This window comes from Somniosus microcephalus, chromosome 20 (genome assembly GCF_052327205.1).
Source record: "Somniosus microcephalus isolate GS21.2 chromosome 20, FLI_Smic_1.0, whole genome shotgun sequence".
NCBI lineage: Eukaryota > Metazoa > Chordata > Chondrichthyes > Squaliformes > Somniosidae > Somniosus > Somniosus microcephalus.
Genome location: NC_141006.1, coordinates 76,700,602 through 76,728,298, shown reverse-complemented (window position 1 = coordinate 76,728,298; position 27,697 = coordinate 76,700,602). Strand labels below are relative to the sequence as shown.

The following is a 27,697-nucleotide window of genomic DNA, read 5'->3' as shown; positions in this document are numbered from 1 at the left end:
TCCCTCCCCCAACCCACCCGCAACGATTGAAAAATATCCAGGAGACTAAACGCCGCTAAAAAGAATTGAAATTTTACACAGCACTCATTTTCACTTTTCTCTTTTCTTTAACCTCGCTCCCACTCCACTCCACAATCCACAATCCAATCCACTATCCACTCCACAATCCACTCCACTCCACTCCACTCCACAATCCACTCCACACCACAATCCACTCCACAATCCACGGCTCTGATCCCAAGGCCTTGCTAATGCAGCTCGAACCAGTTTCTAACAGGCGTGTGGCGAATATTTGGGTGGAAGTGTATATAGTGGAATTTGTAAAAAAAGATAAAGTAATTCTAGACGCAGCCATAAACATAATACAATGTATATAATAAAGGCATTAACGGTATAACGAAGAAAATCAAATTAGATCAGAAACATCACATTTACTCCTGTATCACATTTAAGGTGCAAGGCATTTTAACTCAATAAACACTGTTCAGCCCTGTATGCATTTCAACAACAACTTACATTTATATAGCATCTTTTAACATAGTAAAACATCCCAAGGCGCTTCACAGGACATTATAAAACAAAATTCAACTTCACAACATTACTAAAGTCCCTTATGCAGGAGCAAAATAATTCCACAGGCAACATATATAACAATCCCTCAATACTTTCGGGTCCTCCCAACAAAGACTAGTCAAAAAGCACGGGTCACAGATCAAACACGGGACTTTCCTGTCTCTCTTATTGAGAGGCCAACCCTAGTTTCTGAACTCATTTCTAAAGCTCCTCCTGAAAACAAAACACAAAGCCATCTTTGCCTAAGTCGAAGTTCAGAACAGGATGCTGGCTCGTTGAAGCAGCTCTTCCTATGGGTTCCTCAATGTGTGTTTTGCTAAATGGTCCAAAGCAAGGCTATCTGGATTATAGTTACACCAACCATTTACGATCTTTAGGCCATATTTTAATTGCCTTGCCTCCATTTTGGTTCCCCTCTGCCATGCAACCTTTGCCTACCAAACAAATAGTAAACAAACCTGCACCCTAGTATGCTGGTTATGAACACACCTCCAGGAGGTCCTCAAGGCTCACCACTGTTGACTTGCTCTGTGATCAGTACAGTACCCCCGTGGCCTTTGATGGCTCAGCCTGAAATTCAGAACTCGCCATGCAAGGAACTGGGGAATCCTGCACCTTACGTTGGTGATGCAACACACTAGAACGCCAATGTGCCATGCCATCATGGTCTCTGGGCAGCTGTGTGTGTTGGCTGGGAGAGGTGCAAAGAGAAGATTCTACACAGCATATGTGTTAAAAAAAAAGTTTATGGAGCGAGGTTAAATACTGTTAATAAAAGTGACTTCAGTACTTTGGCTATAATTGAAAACTACAAGTAAACGACAATACTACTGGTTCCTTACATTCCAAAAAAGTTTTCCATCATTGGAAACGTACAGGAAGCAATTGGTATTTATAATAGAAAATGTGTGTTTCAAAAAGTACAAAATGCAGTACAGTATTAATAAAGCTAGTGGTGTTCGGATACGTTTGAAGCTTAAATCCCACCACAAAGAAACAAAAGATTTATTGGCAGCATTCTGTATTTCTTTAGAAATGTTTTGAGACAATGGATCTAACAAAAAACACTCTCTTAGGAAAGTGGAACTCGTGTATTACGGGATCATGTTTTCTACTGCGAGACCTTTAATCATCTTCTTGAAGCATCGCCTCGATTTCCTTCTCCCAGACATCACTGACATTTGCTTTCACGTCGACAATTTCAAACTCTTGAAGTTCTCTTTGTAGCTCCTTCTCCCACTCTGGAAGGTCATCTGCTAGGACAGGAAAAGTGATTAATCTGTGAACATTTACATATATTAACAAAGGTTACATTTAATCACTAATGTGACTATAACCAGGCTTAGTGCTTCTGGGCTAGGGAGCAGTCCAAAAAAAAAATCATTCAAGTTTCCAGCTCTTGATCATTATCCAGTAATTCCTCAAAAAAAATCCATGTGTGCATCCCAGACGAGGATAGGATCAAGTTAAGTTAAGTTGTGATGTTCCCCGGTGATTACACAGGTCACTGGGACTTGTTGCCCTGGCTATAAAAATAATTCTTTTTTGTCTTTACTTCCATTTCTCTAGCATTTAAAGTGGAGACTGGAGTCAGGCTGTTTATGGGAAATCAGGTCAGAGCGATCTGGTAATTAAGCAAAGGAGAGCCTTGTTCTAGGAGACATTCAAGATACACATTGCTTAGAGTCTAGAACATCCCAAGTATTTGTACTATTAGTATATTGCTGTGTCTTATTGGATGGACGGAAGGAAGGCTTACATTTATATAGCACCTTTCACGACCACCGGTCGTCACAAATGACCAGATAATCTGGTTTTTTTTATGTTATGTTGATTGAGGGATAAATATTGGCCCCAGGACACCGGGGAGAATGCCCCTGCTCTTCTTCGAAATAGTGGCCGCGGGATCTTTCACGTCCACCTGAGAGAACAGATGGGGCCTCGGTTTAACGTCTCATCTGAAAGACGGCACCTCGGACAGTGCAGCACCCCCTCAGCACTGCACTGGGAGTGTCAGCCTAGATCTTTTGTGTTCAAGTACCTGGAATGGGATTTGAACCCACGACCTTCTGACTCAGAGGCGAGGGTGCTGCCCACTGAGCCACAGCTGACACTGTGAGGTAAATGTTAGTCCTGTGCCAAGCTCTCCCGCTCAGTTAAGGGTGCAGGTTTCGATTAACAGGAGACTCTCTAATATTTTATTTAAGCTTAACAGACAGAAGGTGGAGCCTCGTTTTTCCAAGTTAAAACATGCTGATGTTACATTATCATACTCTACAACGTAGCTTTATTTCGGAAGCAAGGGGCAGCAGGAGCTACCTTATTAGAACAGTCAACATCTTCAGGAGGGGAGGAGAGGAGCAAAAATGATTTTTAAAAAAGACTAGATAAATGAAATCCAGTACAGTACTTAACTTTGAGAAATGTAAAGTAGCGAGTTTAGTAAAGTAGCATATAATGTTACATATGACAAACATGATTTCACAATGAATGGTGCATTTACTAAAAGAGGGTGTGGAGCAGAGAAAAGATTTAGGTGTGATAGCTGAAGTACTGAAAATGGAATGTGATTTGTAAGTGAGCAACATGTGAATAATTAATGATCAGTGCTTAGGTTATATTGACAGTCTGAATTTAAGAGATAGCTGGGCAAATAGACCAAGACTGAATTTAAAAAACTGATTTGCCAAAATTATCAAGAAATATTGTTTCAAGAATCCTCACAATAAGTGTTGAGATTTTAAAAATTATGGAAGCGTCTTCCATTGCGTGCTTCAATTTTTGACTATTCCAATGCAATCCTGGCTGCCCTCCCACGTTGTAGCCTCCGTAAACTTGAGGTCATCCAAAACTCTGCTGCCCATGTCCTAACTCGCACCAAGTCCTGTTAACACATCACCCCTGTGCTCGCTGACCTACAGTGGCTCCTGGTTAAGCAGAGCCTCGATTTTAAAATTCTCATCCTTGTTTTCAAATCCGTCCAAGGCCTCGCTCCTTCCCATTTCTGTAATCTCCTCCAGCCCCAGAACCCTCCGAGATATCGGCGCTCCTCTAATTCTGGCCTCTTGAGCATCCCCAAATTTAATCGCTCCACCATTGGTGGCTGTGCCTTCAGCTGCCTGGGCCCTAAGCTCTGGAATTCCCTCCCTAAACCTCTCCGCCTCTCTCTCCTTCTTAAGACCCTCCTTAAAACCTACCTCTTTGAGCAAGCTGCCCTAATTTCTCCTTATGAGGCTCGGTGTCAACATTTTTGTCTTATAAATTGCAGGGCTATGGGGAAAGGATGGGGGAGTGGGACTAGCTGAATTGCTCTTGCAAGAGAGCCGGCAGGGCTCGACAGGCTAAATGGCCTCCTACATACTGCACCTGTATATGCTGCCAAGACCCTGAGCTCTGGAATTCCCTCCCTAAACCTCTCCACCTCCTTTGAGACGCTCCTTAAAACCTACCCCTTTGAACAAGCTGTTGGTCATTTGCCCTAATATCTTCTTATGTGGCTCGGTGTCAATTTTTGTCTGATAACGCTCCCGTGAAGCGCCTTTGGACGTTTTACTATGTTAAAGGCGCTTTATAAATACAAGTAGTTGCTGTTGTTGTGACCCCTGTTCTTATAAATTACCTCCTATTTTAAAATGTAATTAAACTTTATAACCATACTAAAGGATACTGAACAGAATTCCCGCTAAATTAAGCGTGTCAGAAGACTAAGTTAGCTGTAATGACAGACTGAAGAATTGTTTTATGGTGCTTTTCATCACGGGAAAACATAACCTGTAGCAGTATCGTACCTGGGGTACAAAAACAAGATCGCTCATCATTATGGCTGTCCCTCAGCATTAGTTCAACCAAACAATTGCTTCATGTACTAGCATTTAAAATGTCATGGTTTCTTCCAATGTCGGCACTTGAGAAAGAGTTACACTTTTCAAAAATAATTACAGCTGTATTTTAGCTGATTATCTGTGAAAATAAATGCTTACTACAAGAAATTGTATTCTCAAAATACAATTGAACTACAGTGCTTCAAAAATCAGACACAATGGTGAATAACACATTGAAGTAATTTGGGGCTACTTGTGCTGCCTTGTAACTTACTCTCATGAGTTCTGGTACTCAGTCAGAGAATAATGCGGAGTTTGTTTACCGGTACGTTTTTTGAACTAAGTTTTGGCACAGTATGTGCGATAATTGATTATTTCAAACAGACAACGTCCAATCCCCGGGTAATCACACACAGATAGAACGTAGTTTAACTTTTTTGCCAAACAAGGAGTGTGCACCTTTTTTGCTTTTTCCCCCCCAAGGACTAAAGGGCTTAAATAAAATAAGATCTAACTTGATACTTTTCTGCTTCACCTACCATCTTCAACAGGTGCTGGCTGGCCACCACTCATGCCCAATTGTTCCATGCCCCTCAAGAAGTCTTCCTGGTTTAGGAATGATGTGTCGTATGCATCGCTCACAAACTCATTAGCAATCGGACTTGTTGAAATCTCATCTAAAGGTTGAACCTTTAAAAGAAAAATCCTTTTTTTTGTTGCAATAAATAGTTGGAACATGTACAAAACAATTCTGGCCATCTACCTTGTTTTGTTATAAGCCAGGATTCTGAACGACATATCTGATTGTCTGTTTTTTGGTCTCCCTTTCTTCGTGCTATATGGATGATGTTGACAGGCTATATGACCCTGGAAGCAATCACACTGGAGCCTGACCCTAAAACATGACATCCACACACAGCATCTTCGAGCAAACGCTCAGTGGACAGCCATTAGAAGCAGGAGCCTGGGGTGATTTCTTCCTCCTGGGCCCTACCTCAGTTCCGATCTACTAACCCAGCACAGACAGACATAGAGTCATAGAGTCATAGAGTAATAGAGTAATACAGCACGGATAGAGGCCCTTCGGCCCATCGTGTCCGCGCCGGCCATCAAGCCCTGTCTAATCTAATCCCATATTCCAGCATTTGGCCCGTAGCCTTGTATGCTATGGCATTTCAAGTGCACATCCAAATGCTTCTTAAATGTTGTGAGGGTTTCTGCCTCCACAACCCTTTCAGGCAGTGAGTTCCAGACTCCAACCACCCTCTGGGTGAAAAAGTTCTTTCTCAAATCCCCTCTAAACCTCCCGCCCTTTACCTTGAATCTATGCCCCCTAGTTATCGACCCCTCTACTAAGGGAAAAAGCTCCTCAGCATCCATCCTATCTATGCCCCTCATAATTTTGTACACCTCAATCATGTCCCCCCTCAGCCTCCTCAGCTCCAAGGAAAACAAACCCAACCTGCCCAGTCTCTCTTCATAGCTGAAGCGCTCCAGCCCTGGTAACATCCTGGTGAACCTCCTCTGCACCCTCTCTAACGCGATCACATCCTTCCTGTAGTGTGGCGACCAGAACTGCACACAATATTCCAGCTGTGGCCTAACCAGTGTTTTATACAGCTCCATCATAACCTCCTTGCTCTTATATTCAATGCCTCGGCTAATGAAGGCAAGTATCCCATATGCCTTTTTTACCACCTTATCCAGCTGTTCCGCCGCCTTCAGGGATCTGTGTACTTGCACACCCAGATCCCTCTGACCCTCCGTCTTGCCTAGGGTCTTTCCATTCATTGTGTATTCCTTTGCCTTGTTAGTCCCCCCAAAGTGCATCACCTCGCACTTTTCCGGGTTAAATTCCATTTGCCACTGTTCCGCCCATCTGACCAACCCATCTATATCGTCCTGCAGACTGAGGCTACCCTCCTCGCTATTTACCACCCTACCAATTTTTGTATCATCCGCGAACTTACTGATCATACCCTTTACATTCATATCCAAGTCATTAATGTAGACCACAAACAGCAAGGGACCCAGCACCGATCCCTGTGGTACCCCACTGGCCACAGGCTTCCAGTCACAAAAACAACCTTCGACCATCACCCTCTGCCTTCTGCCACTAAGCCAGTTTTGTATCCAATGTGCCAAGGCACCCTGGATTCCATGGGCTCTTACCTTCTTGACCAGTCTCCTGTGCGGGACTTTATCGAAGGGGTAGATTTTCCCGAACCTGTCGGGAAGAAGGCGGGACTTCCCCTTTCGGGTTTTTGACCCGCCTACTTCGACGTCCAGCCAATCGGCGCGATTTTCCCTTGATTGACCTTGTTCAGCTCACCCAGCGGACTCAGCAGGCCAATTAAGGGCCACCCGGCAACAGGTGACGTCACAGACTGAAATTTCATCTGTCAAGAGTTCTTGACAGATGAAATATCAGTGATTCACAGCTGTTTGAAGCTGTGAAACACTGACAGTCTGAGTTCTACCATGCGTCATTCTGCACAGACTCAGTTAGAACTCTCACTGACACTCAAAGCTGAAGGCTGTCACTTTTCACAGATCGCAGCCGTTCAGCTTTAAGTGCCGGCTGAGTGATGGGCTCCCGACGGCTACAGGAAGAAAGGCTGTGAAGGTAAGTACAGGTAAGTAAAAGTTCTTTACACACTTTAGACACACCAAACACACTTACCTTTGCACTCATGCACCCATCACTCACCTGAGCGCCGACATCGCGACCCCTCCAACTCCTTCAACCCGACGGCCCACCTGCTCTAACCTGGCATGGTTTGGAGCCGTCGGGAAACCCACACGAAACCCCTCAAAATAGGGATTAGGCTAAAACCTGCCTGTTAACTACCTGTTAACAGGCAGTTAATTGGCACTAATCCCTTCCCACCTGGTTTCGGCGGGTCCCAGTGTGGGGCGGGTACCCGCCGCCCCTGAAACTTACGTGGGGCGGGGTTTTGGATGGGATGGTGTCGGGACCCCCAAATTCGGGATTTCCCCCCCCCCCCCAACACGCCTAAAACCCCACCTGATGGCTCCACGAAAATCTAGCCCCAAAGTGGGATCCCCCTCACCTGTGTAGATCAGAACGACACCGAGTGCTGTATTTACAGGTGGAGCCACTTCAACAATAGCATTAAATACAGCGACGACAGTACTCATGACCAATGTTCCCTTCAATATTTTTTGGGTGCATGCGTGGTTACTCCCAATGAAAAGCCGCGCACAGGAGGTCCGGAGCGCTGCGCGGCTTAAAGGAAACATTGCTAATTGCCTTCCTAAACCCTCCTGTGATAGCAAATGTTAGAAATGCAGCTGATAACATAAATCCTGAAGCCAACTCGTTTGAATAAATTATTCATGCTCCTTGTGACAATTGGACCAGGAGCAGAGAGCTTGCTAATGGCTCTGGAGGGGCAACTTTCCAGTGAAGCGCCAACTTTTAAAGGGTTGCTGTTTGCATTTAAAAGGGGATCTGTAAGCAAAAAAGTACTGCAAAATATTTCTGGTGTGGTGGAAGAATGGAGCTGAGAAGAGAAGGAACTAAAGACTGCCCCTTTTGAGGATGCTGCCCTTGAGCCCCAGCAAACCAGGGTTTGCCCCATCGGAACAGAGGAGCACCCTCTGATCAGAGGCAATGTCAGAAATGCCAGGACTCAGGAAGACTGCCAAAGTAAGAGTAGCCAGTATTTGCTGAAGGAGCGCCCAGATAATGAAGCAGTCCATGCCCACATGCAACAAGACCTGGACGACGTTCAGGCTTGGGCTGAGAAGTGACAATAACATTCGCGCCACAGAAGCGACAGGCAATGACTATCTCCAACAAGCGAGAGTCTAACCACCTCCCCATGACATTCAATGGCATTACCATCACCGAATCCCCCACCATCAACATCCTGGGGGTCACCATTGACCAGAATCTTAACTGAACCCGCTACATAAATACTGTGGCAACAAGAGCAGGCCAGAGGCTGGGTATTCTGTAGCGAGTGTCTCACCTCCTGACTCCCCAAAGCCTTTCCACCATCTACAAGGCACAAGTAAGGAGTGTGATGGAATACTCTCCACTTGCCTGGATGACTGCAGCTCCAACAACACTCAAGAAGCTCGACACCATCCAGGCAAAGCAGCCCCGCTTGATTGGCACCCCATCCACCACCTTAAACATTCACTCTCTCCACCACCGGCGCACCGTGGCTGCAGTGTGTACCATCTACAAGATGCACTGCAGCAACTTGCCAAGGCTTCTTCGGCAGCACCTCCCAAACCCGCGACCTCTTCCACCTAGAAGGACAAGGGCAGCAGACGCATGGGAACACCACCACCTCCAAGTTCCCCTCCAAGTAACACACCATCCTGACTTAGAAGTATATCGCCGATCCTTCATCGTCACTGGGTCAAAATCCTGGAACTCCCTCCCTAACAGCACTGTAGGAGTACCTTCACCACACGGACTGCAGCGGTTCAAGAAAGTGGCTCACCACCACCTTCTCAAGGGCAACTAGGGATGGGCAATAAATGCTGGCCTTGCCAGCGACACCCAGATCCCATAAGCGAATTTAAAAAAAAGTAGCTGAAGCATGTAGGGAGTGGGCATGGAAGAGGCTGCCGCCTCTCATCCCCCTCCTCTGATGATCCTCTTCCTCATCCAAATCGGAGTGCCAAAGGAATACCTGTCCTCAGAGATGCAGTTGCCGAGAGTAAAATAGCAGTAGGCAGGAATAGCCTGATGGGTCACAAAACAAAAATGCAAAAACAGGGCTCATCAAGCAAAAGGAATAAAACAATCAAATGCATTCCCAATGCCACAGAATCCAACTCTCAATGGCTGGCTCCAGCACCCAGCTTGCATGAGCTCCTGATGTTCTCAGCATATTCCCGGCAGAAAGCACAGGAATTCGTACATGACAGCTACTTAAATGAATTTATGAGACCCGATACTTTAATTAGCCCCTTGCATGCTTTGTGCGAGAACTCATGTTGCGCATTTGTGAGAACTACTGGCAAAGATTGTGAGATGAGAACCAGCCGAGGTTCAGATGTATTAGCATATTTGCCTAATTTCACAGCACCGCCCCCCCCCCCCCCCCACCGTGCTCATCAAACACCTATTTCCCATCAGAATTTTTACCCTTATACCAGATGTATAGCAGCAGAGTGGAACAGTTGTGTTCTACATGTCCAATTATCATGGTTAAACAGCTCAACTATATCGTGTGTCGGAGTGACTGCTGCCAACGAACTGAGAGTTGCGCAGAAGCATACTGCGCACTCCAACAACCACAAGCATTATGTTTTTGCTTTTTTTTAAAACGATCACGTTAACGAGCCCGGTCCCTTCCCGGCTTTTACATTTTTTTTTAAACAAACCCGCTCCCGTGATGAACCGGCAGTGCACATGCGCAGACAGCTTCCAGTTCGTTGGCAGCAGTCGCGTCCATTTTGTTTTAACTCAACTTGAAATGGTTATTCCTAAGTGACTGGAAAACATTGCACAACTGGCCACCATCACAGGCCTCAAAGATACATTTCGCTGAAACGAAATTGACACAGAATTTGAACTTGTAAAAGTATTTCAAGGCCCGATACCAGATGGCAACAGCTTGCATTTATATAGAGCCTTTAAAGTAAAGAATGTGCAAAAGTACTAAAGCACAATAGGCCAGGAAAGGAGAGGTGACCAAAAACTAGGTTGAAGAAATGGGTTTTTGAAGGTTTTGAAAAGGACAGGTAGAGAGGCCAAGATGCCGTGGAAGGATTTATATTATTTAACGCATCGTAGGCCAGTGAGGATAGGAATTTTGGGTGAGCAGGGTTTTTGTGTGGGACAGGATACATGCAGCTGCGTTTTGGACAAGTTGGACTTTATAGAGAGTGGAGGATGGAATGGTGACAGAGAGTGTGCTGGAGAGTCAGGTCTGGAGATGATCAATGCATGTGTAAGAGTTTCAGTGGTGGAAGGGCTGAGGTAGGGCTATGCTCGTACTGCTGCAGATGTTCTGTTTGTTCGCATAAGTGGGAAGAGAACCATGCAAAGGCAATCCCATGGACCTGGGCAACAGACAACAGGTATTGGAGGAGGATAGCATGGTCCACTATACCGAATGTTGCAAGAGACTGAGAAGGACAAAGAAGTGTAATGCATCACGGTCACAGAGGACATCATTCAGGACTTTGGCTAGGGTTACTTCAGTGCTGTGAGAAGGATGGAAGCTAGACCGGAGAGATTCAAACAGGAGGTTCCACACTACGGCAAATTTGATAGAAGCATGTTTTGCTGCTCACACGTTAGCAGCAATATGATTTTTAAAAATCATAATGTTAAGATAATTGATTTTCTGTATTCATAACATGTTGGAAGGAACAAAAATGTTCCAGATGATCAGACTTGTCACTAATAAATGGCTTTACTAGTACAGCCTCATGAAAAAAGAATTGGGGTTTGGCAAAAAATATATTGCAACCATGTCAGGGATTTGTTCCCATCAATTTTGATTTTATTTACACAAACTGAATGTGGGATTGGAGAATTCCAGACAAAACAAGGTACTGCTGTAAGAAATTATATTGGAATCTGTATATTTTCCTCTAGATTTCTCCCTCTTCTAGAAGTAGCGACGAATGCTTCTACGGGTAGCAGTACCCTTCAGTACCTCATCCCAAGTGTGGTTATTCTTCATGTGAGAGTCTGGGTACTGCAGGTGCGCTAAACTGATCTTCACAGCTGGACCCAAGCTTAACCTTATCTGGGATCCACATACCCACTTCAGAAAGCAAATACTGAAGCTAATTGGAGCATCCTCGCTACTGTTGCAGCTGAGGTTTGCCAACTCAGCACAAACTTAGAATAAGAACCTAAGAATTAGGAGCAGGAGTCGGCCATTCGGCCCCTCGAGCCTGCTCCGCCACATGGCCCCTCGAGCCTGCTCCGCCACACGGCCCCTCGAGCCTGCTCCGCCACACGGCCCCTCGAGCCTGCTCCGCCACACGGCCCCTCGAGCCTGCTCCGCCACACGGCCCCTCGAGCCTGCTCCGCCACACGGCCCCTCGAGTCTGCTCCGCCACACGGCCCCTCGAGCCTGCTCCGCCACACAGCCCCTCGAGCCTGCTCCGCCACACGGCCCCTTGAGCCTGCTCCGCCACATGGCCCCTCGAGCCTGCTCCGCCACACGGCCCCTCGAGCCTGCTCCGCCATTCAATAAGATCATGGCCGATCTTCGACCTCAGGCTCGATCCCCATATCCCTCGATTTCCCTAGAGTCCAAAAATCTATCAATCTCAGCCTTGAATATACTGAACGATTCAGCCTCCACAGCCCTCTAGGGCAGAGAATTCCAAAGATTCACAACCCTCCGAGTGAAGAAATTCCTCTTCATCTCAGTCTTAAATGGCCGACACCTTATCCTGAGACTATGCCCCCTAGTTCTAGACTCTCCAGCCAGGGGAAACAACCTCTCAGCATCTACCCTGTCAAACCCCCTCAGAATCTTATATGTTTCAATGAGGTCACCTCTCATTCTTCTAAACTCTGAGTAGATTGGGCCTATACTCTCTAATCTCTCTTCATAGGACAGCCCGCATCCCAGGAATCAGTCTGCTGAACCTTTGTTGCACCACCTGGAAGGTAAGTATATCCTTCCTCAGATAAGGAGACCAAAACTGTGCACAGTGACCAAAACTACAGGTCAGTGTTAAACAACTTGATGCATTTACTCAGTAACCAGGGGTTTGTTATACTGTATTTTGTAATTCAGTAAATAATGCATCCATCTAACTTGTACATTTTTAGTGTTTATTTAATATAAGTATTCTACACAAACATAATTAAAACCTACCTCTACAGATTCATTTTGTTTTTTCACTGGGACTGGGGTTGTCTTTGACAGAGTTGAATCTTAAATAAAGAAAACAGACATATTTTTAAAACTGTACCAACTCGTGCGGTAGAAAGTATTTTATAAAGTCGGAATTTGTCAATTTGCTTCCTGCTCAAAGCCAGAGTGCTATTGGTCTGTGTGCGGGGAGGGCTCATAGAAAATGCTCTCGTAATATTAAAAGCTACAGAGCAAAAAAGATCAGCCCTTTTGTTATTCTGATTTAAGAGCGGACTAAAAATGATCACCTGTAGTTGCGATGCTGTTTTCCAGATACTCCAACTCCTCTTTGGAGCCTTCAGCCTGCCGAGCAGCGAGTGACGCGAGTTGTGCAGATTGTTTAATGAGAGACACTCGGTAGAAATAGTTTCTCCAGAACTGCTCTTCTTTTACACTGCAAAGAAAGAAATCGAAGCTAGTGCAGAACATAATTCTAGCCCTAGAAGTGAATGTTCATTTTGTGGAATTTCATAAGCTTCAAGCGCACATCACAAAGCAACACTAAGCTCCACAACTTCAGTAAATGTGTAATAAAAATGTACAATATTCTGATTTTCTTTATGGTAACCAGGAATGGAAGAGTTTTATTATGAGCCAAATGGTAACACTGGCTGATTTTTTTTACCCCACTTCTTAGCCCAGCAATGAGGTCAATTATAGTGGAGACCACTTGTTACACCAGTCTGACAAAGATCAACTAACCCACCACAATGAGCCTAAAACCTTCCTGGTCTATATGGACAGTGCACTTACAACCCATCAGAGCACCTTTGAACGATACTGTCTTATGGATGTCAACTTGATGGAGAAGGCAGTGGAAATTTGGAATTATGAATAAGAGAAAAAGAAAGACTTGCATTTCTATAGCGTCTTTCACCACCACTGAACGTCCCAAAGCGCTTTACAGCCAATGAAGTACTTTTTGAAGTGTAATCACTGTTGCAATGTAGGAAATGCAGCAGCCCATTTGCACACAGCAAGCTCCCACAAACAGCAATGTGATAATGACCAGATAATGTTTTTAGTGATGTTGATTGAGGGATAAGTATTGGCCCCAGGACACCGGGGAGAACGCCCCTGCTCTTCTTCAAAATAGTGGCCATGGGATCTTTTACATCCACCCGAGAGGGCAGGCGGGGCCTCGGTTTAACGTTTCATCCGAAAGACGGCACCTCCGACAGTGCAGCGCTCCCTCAGCACTGCACTGGGAGTGACGGCCTGGATTTTTGTGCTCAAGTATCTGGAGTGGGACTTGAACCTACAACCTTCTGACTCCGAGGTAAGGGTGCTACCAACTGAAGTCAACCTGTCTTTAGAAAACCTTTGTACTCTGGAGGAATCAAGGGATATGGGGATCTGGTGGGAAAGTGGAGTTGAGGTCGAAGATCAGCTATGACCTTATTGAATGGCGGAGCAGGCTCGAGGGGCCGTATGGCCGACTCCTGCTCATAATTCCTATGTTTCTTTTGCCAATAACATCAACATCTTCATGAAGATTTCATTCACATTGGTGGATCAATAAGGATATGCTGCAGTTATAAAACATTTTCCTTATGCCGAAAGTGGTTTTGATTGATGACATACCAGATTTTAACACATTGCATTGTTCAATAGTTGCAATTCCTATTCTTGTTATAGCAGGGGACTCAATTCATCTCTTGCCACACAAGAATGTGTAATACAGCCTGCAAAATGAGACCTGGGCTGGGTTCTGATCAACATGCAAATGCAAAATACAACACATCAAATGAAACTTTGCACAGTGTAAATTAGCAACCGCTCAGCAGTGATCTAATCATCTGCACTGCAATGGACAACTTATGAATCTATGCCAAAAAATGATTGGCACATGTGGATTTATGCTGGCATGTTTCCAGGGCGATTACCAGCCCAGCTCCTGTGCAAAAATACCTTTACTACAACTCAGTGGACATTTGCACAGCCAGGCTCCTCAGTGATTCAATGGAGAGATTAATAAAGCTGGACTGTAAATACAGAACTCGATAAGCCTTAAATGGAGCATTTATTTCCCTTTGCAAGAAAACTGTACCTTTGCTGTAAGAGATGGGCTTTAAGCAGGGTCTTAAAAAAGGAGCAGTGGGTGTTTTAAGGAGGAAATAGCACATCATGTGGCTGAAGGCACGGCTGCCAACAGTGGAGCAGAGCGGGAGGGGGAAGGTTGCTCAAGAGGCCAGAGTCAGAGGAACAAAGAGTTCGGGGGTGGGGGGGGGGAAGTTGTAGAGCTGGTGAGCAATGTCGCCTTTAAGCCGCGCAGCGCTCTGAAGGTCCCGCGCAGTCGGTGAGCCGGCTTTTAAGTAGAAAACCCGAGCGTGCGTGGAATTCTGAATGGCCTGCGCAGCCCGTTAACGGGGCCGCGTGGGCCAAAAAAAATGAGAGGGAACATTGCTGGTGAGATTAGAGATAGGGAGGGGCAAGGCCATGAAGGGATTGGAACAACAGCCTGAGACAGTGCTGGTGTGGGGGGGGAGCGAAAGAGATGGAATCAGCGGCAAGAGTTTGTAACAGGGGCCGAAGATAAAATTAAGTACTGTAAACATAGATTGATGGTTCACTGATCTTTTATTTCTGCTAAAATTACATATTTAATAAAAGGAATGGTGCTGAAATTAATTTACTTGAACTATCAAATTAATTCTGGAGATTTATACATTTTTTCCACTTTTTTTTTCTCTTCTCTCCCACACGCCAGCTGTCTTTCATTCTGCCAGCGCAATTCACACTTCATCTAGAGCCATCTTTTGTTTCTTAACCTGTCCCATTACCATCCCCTTTTGCCTTGAATATCTCTTAATGGGGGAGAAATTGGGTGAGTAGCGCCACTTGTTAGCGCCTAAAGAGGCAGGCAGTGGCTGTAGCGCCACTGGCTGCGCCTCCCGCGATATTTAGTTGGGGCGATAATGGTGGCGTTAGCCTTTTCGTCTCTTAACCTCTCCTGCCTTCTATCCTATCACAGACCTTCCCTTTTGTTCTTTCATCCCCTCCCCCCCCTTTCCCAGCTCCCACACTTGCTTAAAAATCTGCTCCATTCCTGCTTTTTTCCAGTTCTGACGAAGGGTTATCGACCTGAAACGTTAACTCTGTTTCTCTCTTCACAGATGCTGCCTGACCTGCTGAGTATCTCCAGCATTTTCTGTTATTATTTCAGATTTCCAGCATCTGCAGTATTTTCTTTTTGTATCAAATTAATTCATCTTGTTTTCCTGATACCTGGGGCCCAATTCAGCTGGACAGATTAATAAGTCACAGTATCCAATGATTTTGTATATAAATTAGAGTTGTATAAATGCAACAAATCACATGTACAACAACAGCTTGTATTTATATAGCACCTTTAACATAGTAAGACGTCCCAAAGGCGCTTCACAGGAGCAATTAGCAAACAAAATTGGACACCGACCAAGCCACATAAGGAGAAATTAGGGCAGGTGACCAAAAATGTGGTCAAAGAGGTAGGTTTTAAGGAGGAGAGAGAGGTAGAGAGGCGGAGAGGTTTAGGGAGGGACGGCCGCCAATGTCAGCTGCCTGGGCCCTAAGCTCTGGGATTCCCTCCCTAAATCTCTCCACTTCCTTTAAGTATTTAATTGGCTGTAAAGTGTTTTGGGAAGCCGTGGGGTTGTGAAAGGCGCGGTATAAATACAAGTCTTTCTTTCTTTTATACTCTTTGTGCACTTATATGTGAACTAATCCCAAAGGTATTACATACACTTAGTCAGGTGATGCATTCGTTTATACTATGTAATACAACAACTTGTATTTATATAGCGCCTTTAACGTAGTAAAACGTCCCAAGGTGCTGCACAGGAATATTTTAAGACAAAAAATTTGACACCGAGCCACATAAGGATAAATTTAGGGCAGATGATCAAAAGCTTGGTCAAAGAGGTAGGTTTTAAGGAGCGTCTTAAAGGAGGGTAGAGAGGCAGAGAGGTTTAGACATGTAATTCAAGAGCTCAGGGCCTGGGTAACAGAAGGCACAGCCACCAAAGGTTGAGCGATTATAAACAGGGATGCTCAAGAGGGCAGAATTAGAGGGCACAATGTATTATTCTGTTGCTAAGATTTGGCACGTTTAAGGCTACAAAATCTAATTGATGTAAATTAGTATAATTGAGTATAATTAGTATAATTTACTAATATACAGTAGCATCATACTATAGCAGGTTAATTGTTGCTGGAGAACAAGTTTGCAGATTGACATGTGCTTGTAAATTCCTTGCTCCAAGTTAAAAGAATCCAGCATGAAATTACTTCTTTCAAATTAAAAGAGTTATTTTTGACACTTTGAAATTTGACGGCTGAAGACTTAATAAAGATAATTTACTGTGTACGACTTAAAGCTACCCACCCGTACAAACATTCATTGGGAATGTTATTTCTTAGTAAAATGGAGATATTTCTGTTCACTTACAGTTTTGGCACCAGCTCAAAACGCATCTTGCTCAGCAGCTCATCTTCCCGAAGCATCACCATGGCAACAGGTGCTATACTGTCAAAATCAAAATTAAATTGTACACCAGCGGGAGGGTCCCGCAGAAAGTTCCGGCGTTCCTAGAAAAGCAAAATGAGCACATAAATTCTTACAGGTCTAGATATTTTTTGATTAAGTTCAAAGTTTAGCTCCATGCCACTTTAGCTATACAACACAGTTCAGAATGTCCGTGACTCTAGAATCATTAATACTGGAAGATTAATTTTGACGTGCAAGAAGATTCCTGCCCTTTACACACACACATAAATACCTACTGCTTATCCACACACATTGCATAGTTTACAAGTGCATGAAAGACTTTAATCAGCAATACATTCTTCACATCTCACTATTCTCCAGTCTTTCACTGAATTTAGTTTAATGAAAGATGACTGAGGATTAAGTTCTTTTAAATTTTATTATACAGCATAGCCCAACTGAACATCTGGCCAACTGTTGGAATGCATTCGCTTTGCCAAAGACTTTGGGCTAGATTTTCGTGGAGCCGTCAGGCGGGGTTTCAGGCGTGTGGGGAGGGGAAAATCCTGACTTTGGGGGTCCCGACACCATCCCGGCCAAAACCCCGCCCCACGTAAGTTTCAGGGGCAGCGGGTACCTGCCCCGCACTGGGACCCGCCGAAACCAGGCGGGAAGGGATTAGTGCCAATTAACTGCCTAGTTAACAGGTAGTTAACAGGCAGTTTTTAGCCTAATCCCTATTTTGAGGGGTTTCGTGTGGGTTTCCCGACGGCTCCAAACCATGCCAGGTTAGAGCAGGCGGGCCGTCGGGTTGAAAGAGTTGGAGGGGTCGCGATGTCGGTGCTCAGGTGAGTGATGGGTGCATGAGTGTAAAGGTAAGTGTGTTTGGTGTGTTTAAAGTGTGTAAAGAACTTTTACTTACTTGTACTTATCTTAACAGCCTTTCTTCCTGTAGCTGTCAGGAGCCCATCACTCCGCCGGAACTGAAAGCTGAATGGCTGCGATCTGTCAAAAGTGACAGCCTTCAGCTTTGAGTGCCGGTGTGAGTTCTAACTGAGTCTGTGGAGAAGGACTCATGTCAGAACTCAGACTGTCAGTGTTTGACAGCTTCAAACAGCTGTGAAACACTGATATTTCATCTGTCAAGAACTCTTGACAGATGAAATTTCAGTCTGTGATGTCACCTGTTGCCAGGTGGCCCGTAATTGGCCTGCTGAGCCCGCTGGGCGGGCTCAACAAGGTCAATCAAGGGAAAATCGAGCGGATTGGCCGGACGTCAAAGTAGGCGAGTCAAAAACCCGAAAGGGGAAGTCCTGCCTTCTTCCCGACAGGTTCGGGAAAATCTACCCCTTTATCTCGCTAAAGAGTACCAAATGCTACCGTTAGCAGGATGAGTGTGTAATTCCCCATGTTTAAGGCCTGAATGTAGTGCCGAGTTACTCTGAAACAATGCAATATCCATGGTACTCTCTCTGATCTGGCCAATGACAAGAAAAAGTTACACAAACTTTACAAACCTGATTAGCTCCTTCTGCAAGTCAACATGCAAGGAAGTGCTGCAAAGTGTTCAAGATCAAAGAAATGGAAGCAATACATTTTCTTAAGTGTAAACGAACAATGGTCTGGGTTTTCCAATTATAATGTCGACAGTAACCCAGTGCCAACTAAAATGAAAAGGCCAACTAAAATGTAATTGGCATTAAATAGAATCATAGAATGGCTACAGCACAGAAGGTGGAAAACCCAAACCAGTAAGAGTGCTGCAGCCAAAAAAGCTAAATTACCCGAAAGGGGCAGCCATTTGTTTTAAGTGCTTATTTTTCCAGAGTACTGGTTTATACAATGACTGAATTGTACATTTTACTTACGCACCATTTTCAGGAGCATGCATTAAATGTTGGCAAAACTGTAGTTTTATAGCAGTGTTATGCATCGTGTGATCTGGGGCTGGTTGGTTTGCTGGAGTGGTCTCGTGAGGGATGCTGGCCTTGGTACTAGGGAGCTACCCTATGCGCGTTGTGGCACATCACGAGGCATTTGTTTGTCCACGGCTACCCCCTTACTTTCGCGGACATGTGTCTGGGTCTTGTGTGGGGTCCACAAATGGGTACCAGACTGCCTGGTACTCCCACCTTCGCTGGCTGCCATAGCTCCACAGATCTTTCACCCAGATGGTTGCAGTGCGGAGGTTTGTGCTCCACCATGGTGCTGGAGGGGGAGAGGGGGGTCTTGCAGCTGGGTTAAGTTGCCGTTCTTAAGGCGGTTGGGCAGGTAGACCTTAGATTACAAATCATGAGGTGATATTGTGACTGTATAAAGCACTGGTTAGATGACCATTTGTAATACACTATGTAGTACTGAACATCACATTATAGCAAAGACATTATGGCCTAGAAATTCAGTGGGCTGCGCCACCAGTTAGCGCTCAAAGAGGGCACTTAGTGGCTTTAGCGCCACTGGCCACACCTCCCGCGATATTTAGCGGGGCGCTAATGGCGGCGTTAGCCTGTAGCGCTGCGCCGCCACCGATGACGTCATCGGTGTGCGCAGCGCCCCGCTCCCACCCCGATCACCATATTTGGTCGCGCCCGCCTCTTTAACGCCGGTCGCAAATCGCGACCGGTTCACAGGGCCTACCTGTGGCGGTAGTGGCGCAAGTTAAGGTGGAGGTGCGGGGCGGCTGCCTGCCAGCACCTCCGTCCCCGGCCTCCTAAACCCCCCCCCCCCACCCCCCGTGGCATTGCCGGCTGTTTCCCGAGAGCCCGGCACTTCTCCTTGGTGCCGGGCTCATTTGCCGGCACTCGCGAGCGGGGATCGCGCTGTTGCAGGCACCTCCCCCTTAACAGTGGGAGGAAGGCCTGCAGTACCGCAGTGTGGCGCTGCGGCCCTTAGCGCGGCGATATTCAGTGTGAGCACCCCAAGCGGGGCGCGGGGAGTCTCGAGTAGCGGCCCGCTTCCGTTTGGGGCGCTGAAACTGAATATCGGGATGGCGCAGGTGGCTCCGCACGCAGCGGTAATTCCGGCGCCCAGGCGAGCTTGGCGCCCCAAACGGCGCCCAACTGAATTTCTAGGCCTATAACCTTTGAAATGGGGTAGTATAGGACAACTAAAAATCTAAATTATGAGGCTAGGTTGGGATAGCAGGGATTCTTCAGGTTTTCAGAATTCACGCACACGAATTTTAGAATTTTTGGAATTGTGAGTTCAGGCAAAGTTATTTCATGTAATGTTTAATAGATATATGAAAAGAATTACCAGTGTAAGTGACTGAAGCAGGTAATATACATGTGGTCAAGAGACAAGATGTCTTTCTGGAAATAGAGGGATATGCTGAGAGTGTGGCAATGTCTGGTTGAGATCAACAAAAAGGAGGCAGGTTTGTTGGGCCAAATTGAGTTTTCCTGTTGTATTCTTGTGTGTGTCAGCTCGCCTGCTCTTTCTGCTTATGAGTGTGCTGTAGTGCTTGCAATGAGGATGCAAATCTTCACGTGCATATTTATTAAGTTAATTTGTGCTACATAATATTCTGTTCTTCAGCACATCTCTTAGAATTTTGTATCTCCTTTTTTTGTTCTCCAATTGTCTCCTTTCCTGAAAGTGCGGACTCATGGACCGCAATATTTATGGGGAAGCGGGGTGGGTGCGGGAGGAGGCCGATAACGGCCGAAGAATTCGGCAAGGCTGGGGAGGTGGAGGTCCTGCCGTTCATTATCATTCTTTTGGTTCCATTTCTCGCCCGCCAGCCAGTCAAACTAGCACCTAGCCTCATCACCACCTAGCAACTCCTGCTGAAAAGTGGGCACTGGCGAGGGCTGCACTGGGTCCTGGTGTGATTTCCTTTCCAAGGCTCCATGGTCAAATAGCTTAACTAATAACAACAACAATAACTTGCATTTATACGGCGCCTTTAACGTAGTAAAACATCCGAAGGCGCTTCATGGGAGTGTTCTAAAACAAAAATTTGACACCGAGCCACAGAAGGAGAAATTAGGGCAGGTGACCAAAAACTTGGTCAAAGAGGTAGGTTTTAAGGAGCGTCTAAGGAGGAAAGAGAGGTAGAGAGGCGGAGAGGTTTAGGGAGGGAATTCCAGAGCTTAGGGCCCAGGTGACAGAAGGCACGGCCACCAATGGTTGAGCAATTAAAATCAGGGATGTTCAAGAGGCCAGAATTGGAGGAGCGCAGAGATCTCAGGGAGTTTTGGGGCTAGAGGAGATTACAGGAAGGGATTTGAAAACTTGCTTAACCAGGAGCCAATGTAGGTCAGCGAGCACAGGGGGGATGGGTGAACGGGACTTGGTGCGAGTTAGGACACGGGGCAGCGAGCACAGGGGGTGATGGGTGAACGGGACTTGGTGCGAGTTAGGACATGGGCAGCGAGCACAGGGGGTGATGGGTGAACGGGACTTGGTGCGAGTTAGGACATGGGCAGCGAGCACAGGGGGTGATGGGTGAACGGGACTTGGTGTGAGTTAGGACACGGGGCAGTGAGCACAGGGGGTGATGGGTGAACGGGACTTGGTGCGAGTTAGGACACGGGGCAGTGAGCACAGGGGGTGATGGGTGAACGGGGCTTGGTGCGAGTTAGGACACGGGGCAGTGAGCACAGGGGGTGATGGGTGAACGGGACTTGGTGTGAGTTAGGACACAGGGCAGTGAGCACAGGGGGTGATGGGTGAACGGGACTTGGTGCGAGTTAGGACACGGGGCAGTGAGCACAGGGGGTGATGGGTGAACGGGACTTGGTGCGAGTTAGGACATGGGCAGCGAGCACAGGGGGTGATGGGTGAACGGGACTTGGTGCGAGTTAGGACATGGGCAGCGAGCACAGGGGGTGATGGGTGAACGGGACTGGGTGCGAGTTAGGACACGGGGCAGTGAGCACAGGGGGTGATGGGTGAACGGGACTTGGTGCGAGTTAGGACTCGGGGTAGTGAGCACAGCGGGTGATGGGTGAACGGGACTTGGTGCGAGTTAGGACACGGGGCAGTGAGCACAGGGGTGATGGGTGAACGGGACTGGGTGCGAGTTAGGACACGGGGCAGTGAGCACAGGGGGTGATGGGTGAACGGGGCTTGGTGCGAGTTAGGACACGGGGCAGTGAGCACAGGGGGTGATGGGTGAACGGGACTTGGTGTGAGTTAGGACACGGGACAGTGAGCACAGGGGGTGATGGGTGAACGGGACTTGGTGCGAGTTAGGACACGGGGCAGTGAGCACAGGGGGTGATGGGTGAACGGGACTGGGTGCGAGTTAGGACACGGGGCAGTGAGCACAGGGGGTGATGGGTGAACGGGACTTGGTGTGAGTTAGGACACGGGGCAGTGAGCACAGGGGGTGATGGGTGAACGGGACTTGGTGCGAGTTAGGACATGGGCAGCGAGCACAGGGGGTGATGGGTGAACGGGACTGGGTGCGAGTTAGGACACGGGGCAGTGAGCACAGGGGGTGATGGGTGAACGGGGCTTGGTGCGAGTTAGGACACGGGGCAGTGAGCACAGGGGGTGATGGGTGAACGGGACTTGGTGCGAGTTAGGACTCGGGGTAGTGAGCACAGCGGGTGATGGGTGAACGGGACTTGGTGCGAGTTAGGACTCGGGGTAGTGAGCACAGCGGGTGATGGGTGAACGGGACTTGGTGCGAGTTAGGACACGGGGCAGTGAGCACAGGGGGTGATGGGTGAACGGGGCTTGGTGCGAGTTAGGACACGGGGCAGTGAGCACAGGGGGTGATGGGTGAACGGGACTTGGTGCGAGTTAGGACATGGGCAGCGAGCACAGGGGGTGATGGGTGAACGGGACTGGGTGTGAGTTAGGACACGGGACAGTGAGCACAGGGGGTGATGGGTGAACGGGACTGGGTGTGAGTTGGGACACGGGGCAGTGAGCACAGGGGGCGATGGATGAACGGGACTGGGTGTGAGTTAGGACACGGGGCAGTGAGCACAGGGGGTGATGGGTGAACGGGACTGGGTGTGAGTTGGGACACGGGGCAGTGAGCACAGGGGGCGATGGGTGAACGGGACTGGGTGTGAGTTAGGACACGGGGCAGTGAGCACAGCGGGTGATGGGTGAACGGGACTGGGTGCGAGTTAGGACACGGGGCAGTGAGCACAGGGGGTGATGGGTGAACGGGGCTTGGTGCGAGTTAGGACACGGGGCAGTGAGCACAGGGGGTGATGGGTGAACGGGGCTTGGTGCGAGTTAGGACACGGGGCAGTGAGCACAGGGGGTGATGGGTGAACGGGACTGGGTGCGAGTTAGGACACGGGGCAGTGAGCACAGGGGGTGATGGGTGAACGGGACTGGGTGCGAGTTAGGACACGGGGCAGTGAGCACAGGGGGTGATGGGTGAACGGGACTGGGTGCGAGTTAGGACACGGGGCAGTGAGCACAGGGGGTGATGGGTGAACGGGACTGGGTGCGAGTTAGGACACGGGGCAGTGAGCACAGGGGGTGATGGGTGAACGGGGCTTGGTGCGAGTTAGGACACGGGCAGCACAGTTTTGGATGAGCTCAAGTTTACATAGTGTAGAATGTGGAACCTTGGACTGTGTGGAGTTTGCACATTCTCCCCGTGTTTGCGTGGGTTTACTCCGGGTGCTCCGGTTTCCTCCCACAGTCCAAAGATGTGCGGGTTAGGTTGATTGGCTATGATAAATTGACCCTTAGTGTTAGGGGGATTAAATACGTGGGGTTACGGGGATAGGGTGGGATATGTGTTGGTGTAGGGGTTACGGGGATCGGGTGGGATATGTGTCGGTGCAGGCTCGATGGGCCGAAATGGCCTCTATCTGCACTGTGTGGTTTCTGTGATTTCTGTGATAACTCAATGTCTAGACTCGCAGATGAAGAATATACACCCCGGGTGAAGAACTGGATTGCCACCACAAAGCAGGGAATTGCACAAGTCACTGGATTTAGGACAGGAGAGAAGATAAATAGTGAGCTAACTTGGTGGAAAGGGATCAAAGTAGCTTCAATAAGCAACTTACTGCAGACAAAGAGAGTATTTGCTGTCTTACAGTCTCCTCCTCATTATATCCAGCCCAGGGTGGAAGTGCTGTATCTGGAAATAAAACCAATATGGTAATTAAGAAGCAGTTTTCTTACTTTTTAGCCTGTTTTTCATCAGTCCACTAAATGAGCGAGATGCAGTGTTAAGAGTGGAAAGCAGTTAGGAAAATGGCGTTTAACTCTTAATTTTTATTACAGTAATTATCTGGAGGGTATTTAATAATGGGAAACTACACTGATCGACAGGATTTGGAAATAAAGCTTGGGAAATAGGGTTGTCTCTTCTAGACTGGTATTAACATTCACCATGATATGGTGCGGCTCTCCCAGAGGCCCAGTATATGACGGTACCATCTGTTGTAGTACTAAGCGTCAGCCGTGAGTCAGTTGGTAGCACCCTCGCCTCGGAGTCAGAAGGGTGTGGGTTCCAGTCCCACTCCAGACACGTAAGCACAAAAATCTAGGCTGACACTTCCAGTGCAGTGCCGAGGGAGTGCTGCACTGTCGGAGGTGCCGTCTTTCGGATGCAAAGTTAAACCGAAGCCCCGCCTGCGCTCTCAGGTGGACGTAAAAGAGCCCATGGCACTACTTCGAAGACGAGCAGGGGAGTTATCCCTGGTTTCCTGGCCAATATTTATCCCTCAATCAACATCACTAAAAGATTATCTGGTCATCGTCACAATGCTGTTTGTGGGAGCTTGCTGTGCGCAAGTTGGCTGCCGCGTTTCCTATAAATGCAAGCCTTTCCAAGTTGTAGGCTGTATAGCTGTGTACAATGAATTCTTTTGGGACGGGTAGGAGGGCACGTATAAGGTTTACATCCACATTTCCATAATTTTCAAATATGGTAAGAGAAGCCTTTTCATTGCCTCAAGATGCATAAAATTCAAAGAGGACAAGCCATCCTGACTTGGAAGTATATCGCCATTCCTTCATCGTCGCTGGGTCAAAATCCTGGCACTCCCTCCCTAACAGCACTGTGAGAATACCTTCACCACACAGACTGCAGCGGTTCAAGAAGGCGGCTCACCACCACCTTCTCAAGGGCAACTAGGGATGGGCAATAAATGCCGGCCTTGCCAGCGACGCCCACATCCCATGAACGAATAAAAAAACCCAGCAAATAAGAAATACAAGTGCAGATAAAGGAAAGGGTTGTATTTACATAGTGCCTTTCACGTCCTCGGGACGTCCCAAATCATTTCACAGCCAATGACGTACGTTTTTGAAGTGTAGTCACTATTGCAATATAGGCAAATGTGGCAGCTAATTTGTGTACAACAAGGTGCCACAAGCAGCAGCGATAAATGAACGGTCTGTTTTTAGTGGTACTGGTTAAGGGATAAATGTTGGCCACAACACTGGGAAAACTCACTTGCTCTTCTTTGAATAGGATCTTTTACATCCACCTGAGTGGGCAGATAGGGCTTTGGTTTAGCATCTCATCCAAAAGACGCCATCTCTGACAGCGCAGCACTCCTTCAGGACTGCACTGAAAGAATGTGTGTTCATGTCTCTGGAGTGAGGCTTGAACCCATGATCTTCTGACTCAGAGGCAAGAGTGCTACCACAGACACCGAAATAGCAGTACGTCATCTGGGATTCAAGGGCTGAATTGGACTCTGGGTTGCGGTTTGGATACTCCTACACTAGGCCACATAGACAGAAGGTTGTGGGTTCAATTTCCTGTTTCTTTTGAATTAGCCTATTGTGACAAGGGCAGCAAGTTGAGAAGCTACAACTAGCCTTGGTGTTCCTTTGCTACAGAGGAATAACAGCCAGGAATGCCATTCCTGATTGCTATCCAGTGGCGCCTCCTGATTTTAGCAACTGTACCAAATTAAATTTCTAATATGCAAACACTTTCTAGCACACCTAAAAATGACCATTTCACATTTAATTTATGGCCCAAAATCGTAAAAAAAAAGACACATCTTTAGGAAGCGTCCCACAGCTCCACCCTCTTCGATGACTCATTAAAGACAACATTGAGCGAGAGAGGTAGGAACAGGACAACTGTATTTCATGTCCCTGGGGTGGGGGGGTCAAGTTTCCTGCTTGGATTGCTTTCCAGGAACGCATGCTGGAAATCTGCATGTATAAAAGCCAGGAGAGAATCGGCACTGAGTTTGGTTGAACTGTTGAATTGTCCACCAACATTCAATGGCCAGCCCCCATTAATGAAGCATGATCATTTGGCCAAGGCAGGAGATGGATGAAGAGCAGGAGAGATCTCAGTTTGCCTACAGTACAATAGTCTACACTTCAAAAGTACTTCATTGGCTGTTAAGTACTTTGGTACGTTCTGAGGATGTAAAAACGCTCTCTAAATCCCAAGTTCTTTCTTTATGTGTACTGCAATACCTTCACAGTCTCTATGAGATACAGTGCTAAGAAGTACCCATCTCTAAGGTTCAAGTTAACAGTTTGTAATGCCAGCTGTAGAAGCCTATGAATGGTTAGTTTTTATGTGAAATTGGGTAAATGGAGACTAAAGGTCTCTTGAAAGAAAATGAAGATTAGGACGGTTGGAGTGGATGACACTAATCTTAACATGAACTTAAAACGAGATTGTGGACCACTTCACTGATTTTGAAAGTACAATAAATGCAGAACTAATATTGGAAGAGGGTCATTATCATATAAATTTACGGCACAGAAGGAGGCCATTCGGCCCATCGTGTCCGTGACAGCTGAAAAAGAGCTCTCCAGCCGAATCCCACTTCCCAGCTCTTGGTCCGTAGCCCTGTAGGTCAGTATTTTAACAATATTTATATACATGCATGGGCCATTTGTTGAAATGAACCAATACAGTACCTGATTTCTTCAATTTCTGTTCCTTTACAAATTTTTCTTGTTCTTTTTTGAAATTTCCAATAATTGTCTAGAAGTGACAATAAAATGAGAAGTATTAAGCTGATAAAAAATAACTTTTATTCTATCAATAGAAAATGCATTGATGAGCTTAATGCACATCTATAAAAATACAAAAACAAACAGGCATTGGCTGATAACATTGTTATATTTATAGCTCCTTCAATGGGGTCGATTTTAAACACCCCCACCTGGTGGGAACATTGGGAAGGGTTAAAATCACCACATCCCCATGCTGGCCCCAGGCCATACCATCCCCGCACAGCAACATTTTATCTTCCCCGGTTTTGAAGTCGACCGCGGTTCCCGCTGCAGGCAGGCGGGGACCTGATTTTAATCTAAAAGTCACGGCCCGATTAAGTCATCGGCACTGCAATGGCATTTTAAGCTCTGCATTCGGGAAGCCCGCACGAGGCGAACCCCCGACAGCCGAACCATGCCGGGAGTTGCGGAGTGTGCAGAAGATGCCACGGTGAATTCAATCCAGACTGCCCTGGATTATTTAAATGAGGCCTGGGAGTTAAAATGACCCACGACTCACGCTGCGCTCCCAGTGAGGGTTTCCCTCCACTTGCACCCCCGGCCCACCCCCAACGTGCCCCCAGTTAAAATCGACCCCAATAGCTCAGTAGCACCGAGTGATACAGTACTCAGCCACACAGACTAGGGCAGACCCAGGTTCAGTCTCTCGTTCACAGTGAGCTGGTTAGCCAATCTCAGTCAAGGGGACAGTGACAGCAGCACAGCAGACCTCAGTGTCCCTGTCGAGGGAAGGGAAACCAAAGCACCAGACCCCGGGTTTCGCTCCTAATTGCTATCCAGCAATCCTGCTAGAAAATGCTTATGTGGATAGGATTATGGGAAGCGGGCAGGAATTTGGACATGAGTCTAGGTTCGGATCGGTCATGGCCCTGTGGGCAGCGGAGCGGGCCCAGGGGCCGTGTAGCCTGATCCTGCTCCTATTTCGTGTGTCTAATTCTGTTAGATTCAGGAGATGGTTCTGTGATAGTAGATTGGCGGTTAGGATCAGATCAGCCATGATCTTATTGAATGGCGGAGCGGGCTCGAGGGGC

The 27,697-nt window shown here is 47.0% G+C and overlaps 1 protein-coding gene across 1 annotated transcript in view; it reads right to left on the bottom strand.

Annotated features, from left to right (window-relative positions):
* Positions 1 to 358: 358 nt before the first annotated feature.
* The window catches only part of LOC147103445 (synapse-associated protein 1-like), a 39,359-nt gene continuing 12,020 nt past the window's right edge, over positions 359 to 27,697 (bottom strand). The window contains exons 3-9 of the mRNA XM_085963030.1: positions 26,568 to 26,634; positions 23,729 to 23,802; positions 16,698 to 16,837; positions 12,517 to 12,662; positions 12,230 to 12,288; positions 4,934 to 5,084; positions 359 to 1,826 (exon numbers count right to left, since the gene is read on the bottom strand). Coding sequence (XP_085819156.1) covers positions 1,699 to 1,826; positions 4,934 to 5,084; positions 12,230 to 12,288; positions 12,517 to 12,662; positions 16,698 to 16,837; positions 23,729 to 23,802; positions 26,568 to 26,634 — 765 coding nt within the window. The 3' untranslated portion in view covers positions 359 to 1,698. The remainder of the gene's footprint in view (positions 1,827 to 4,933; positions 5,085 to 12,229; positions 12,289 to 12,516; positions 12,663 to 16,697; positions 16,838 to 23,728; positions 23,803 to 26,567; positions 26,635 to 27,697) is intronic.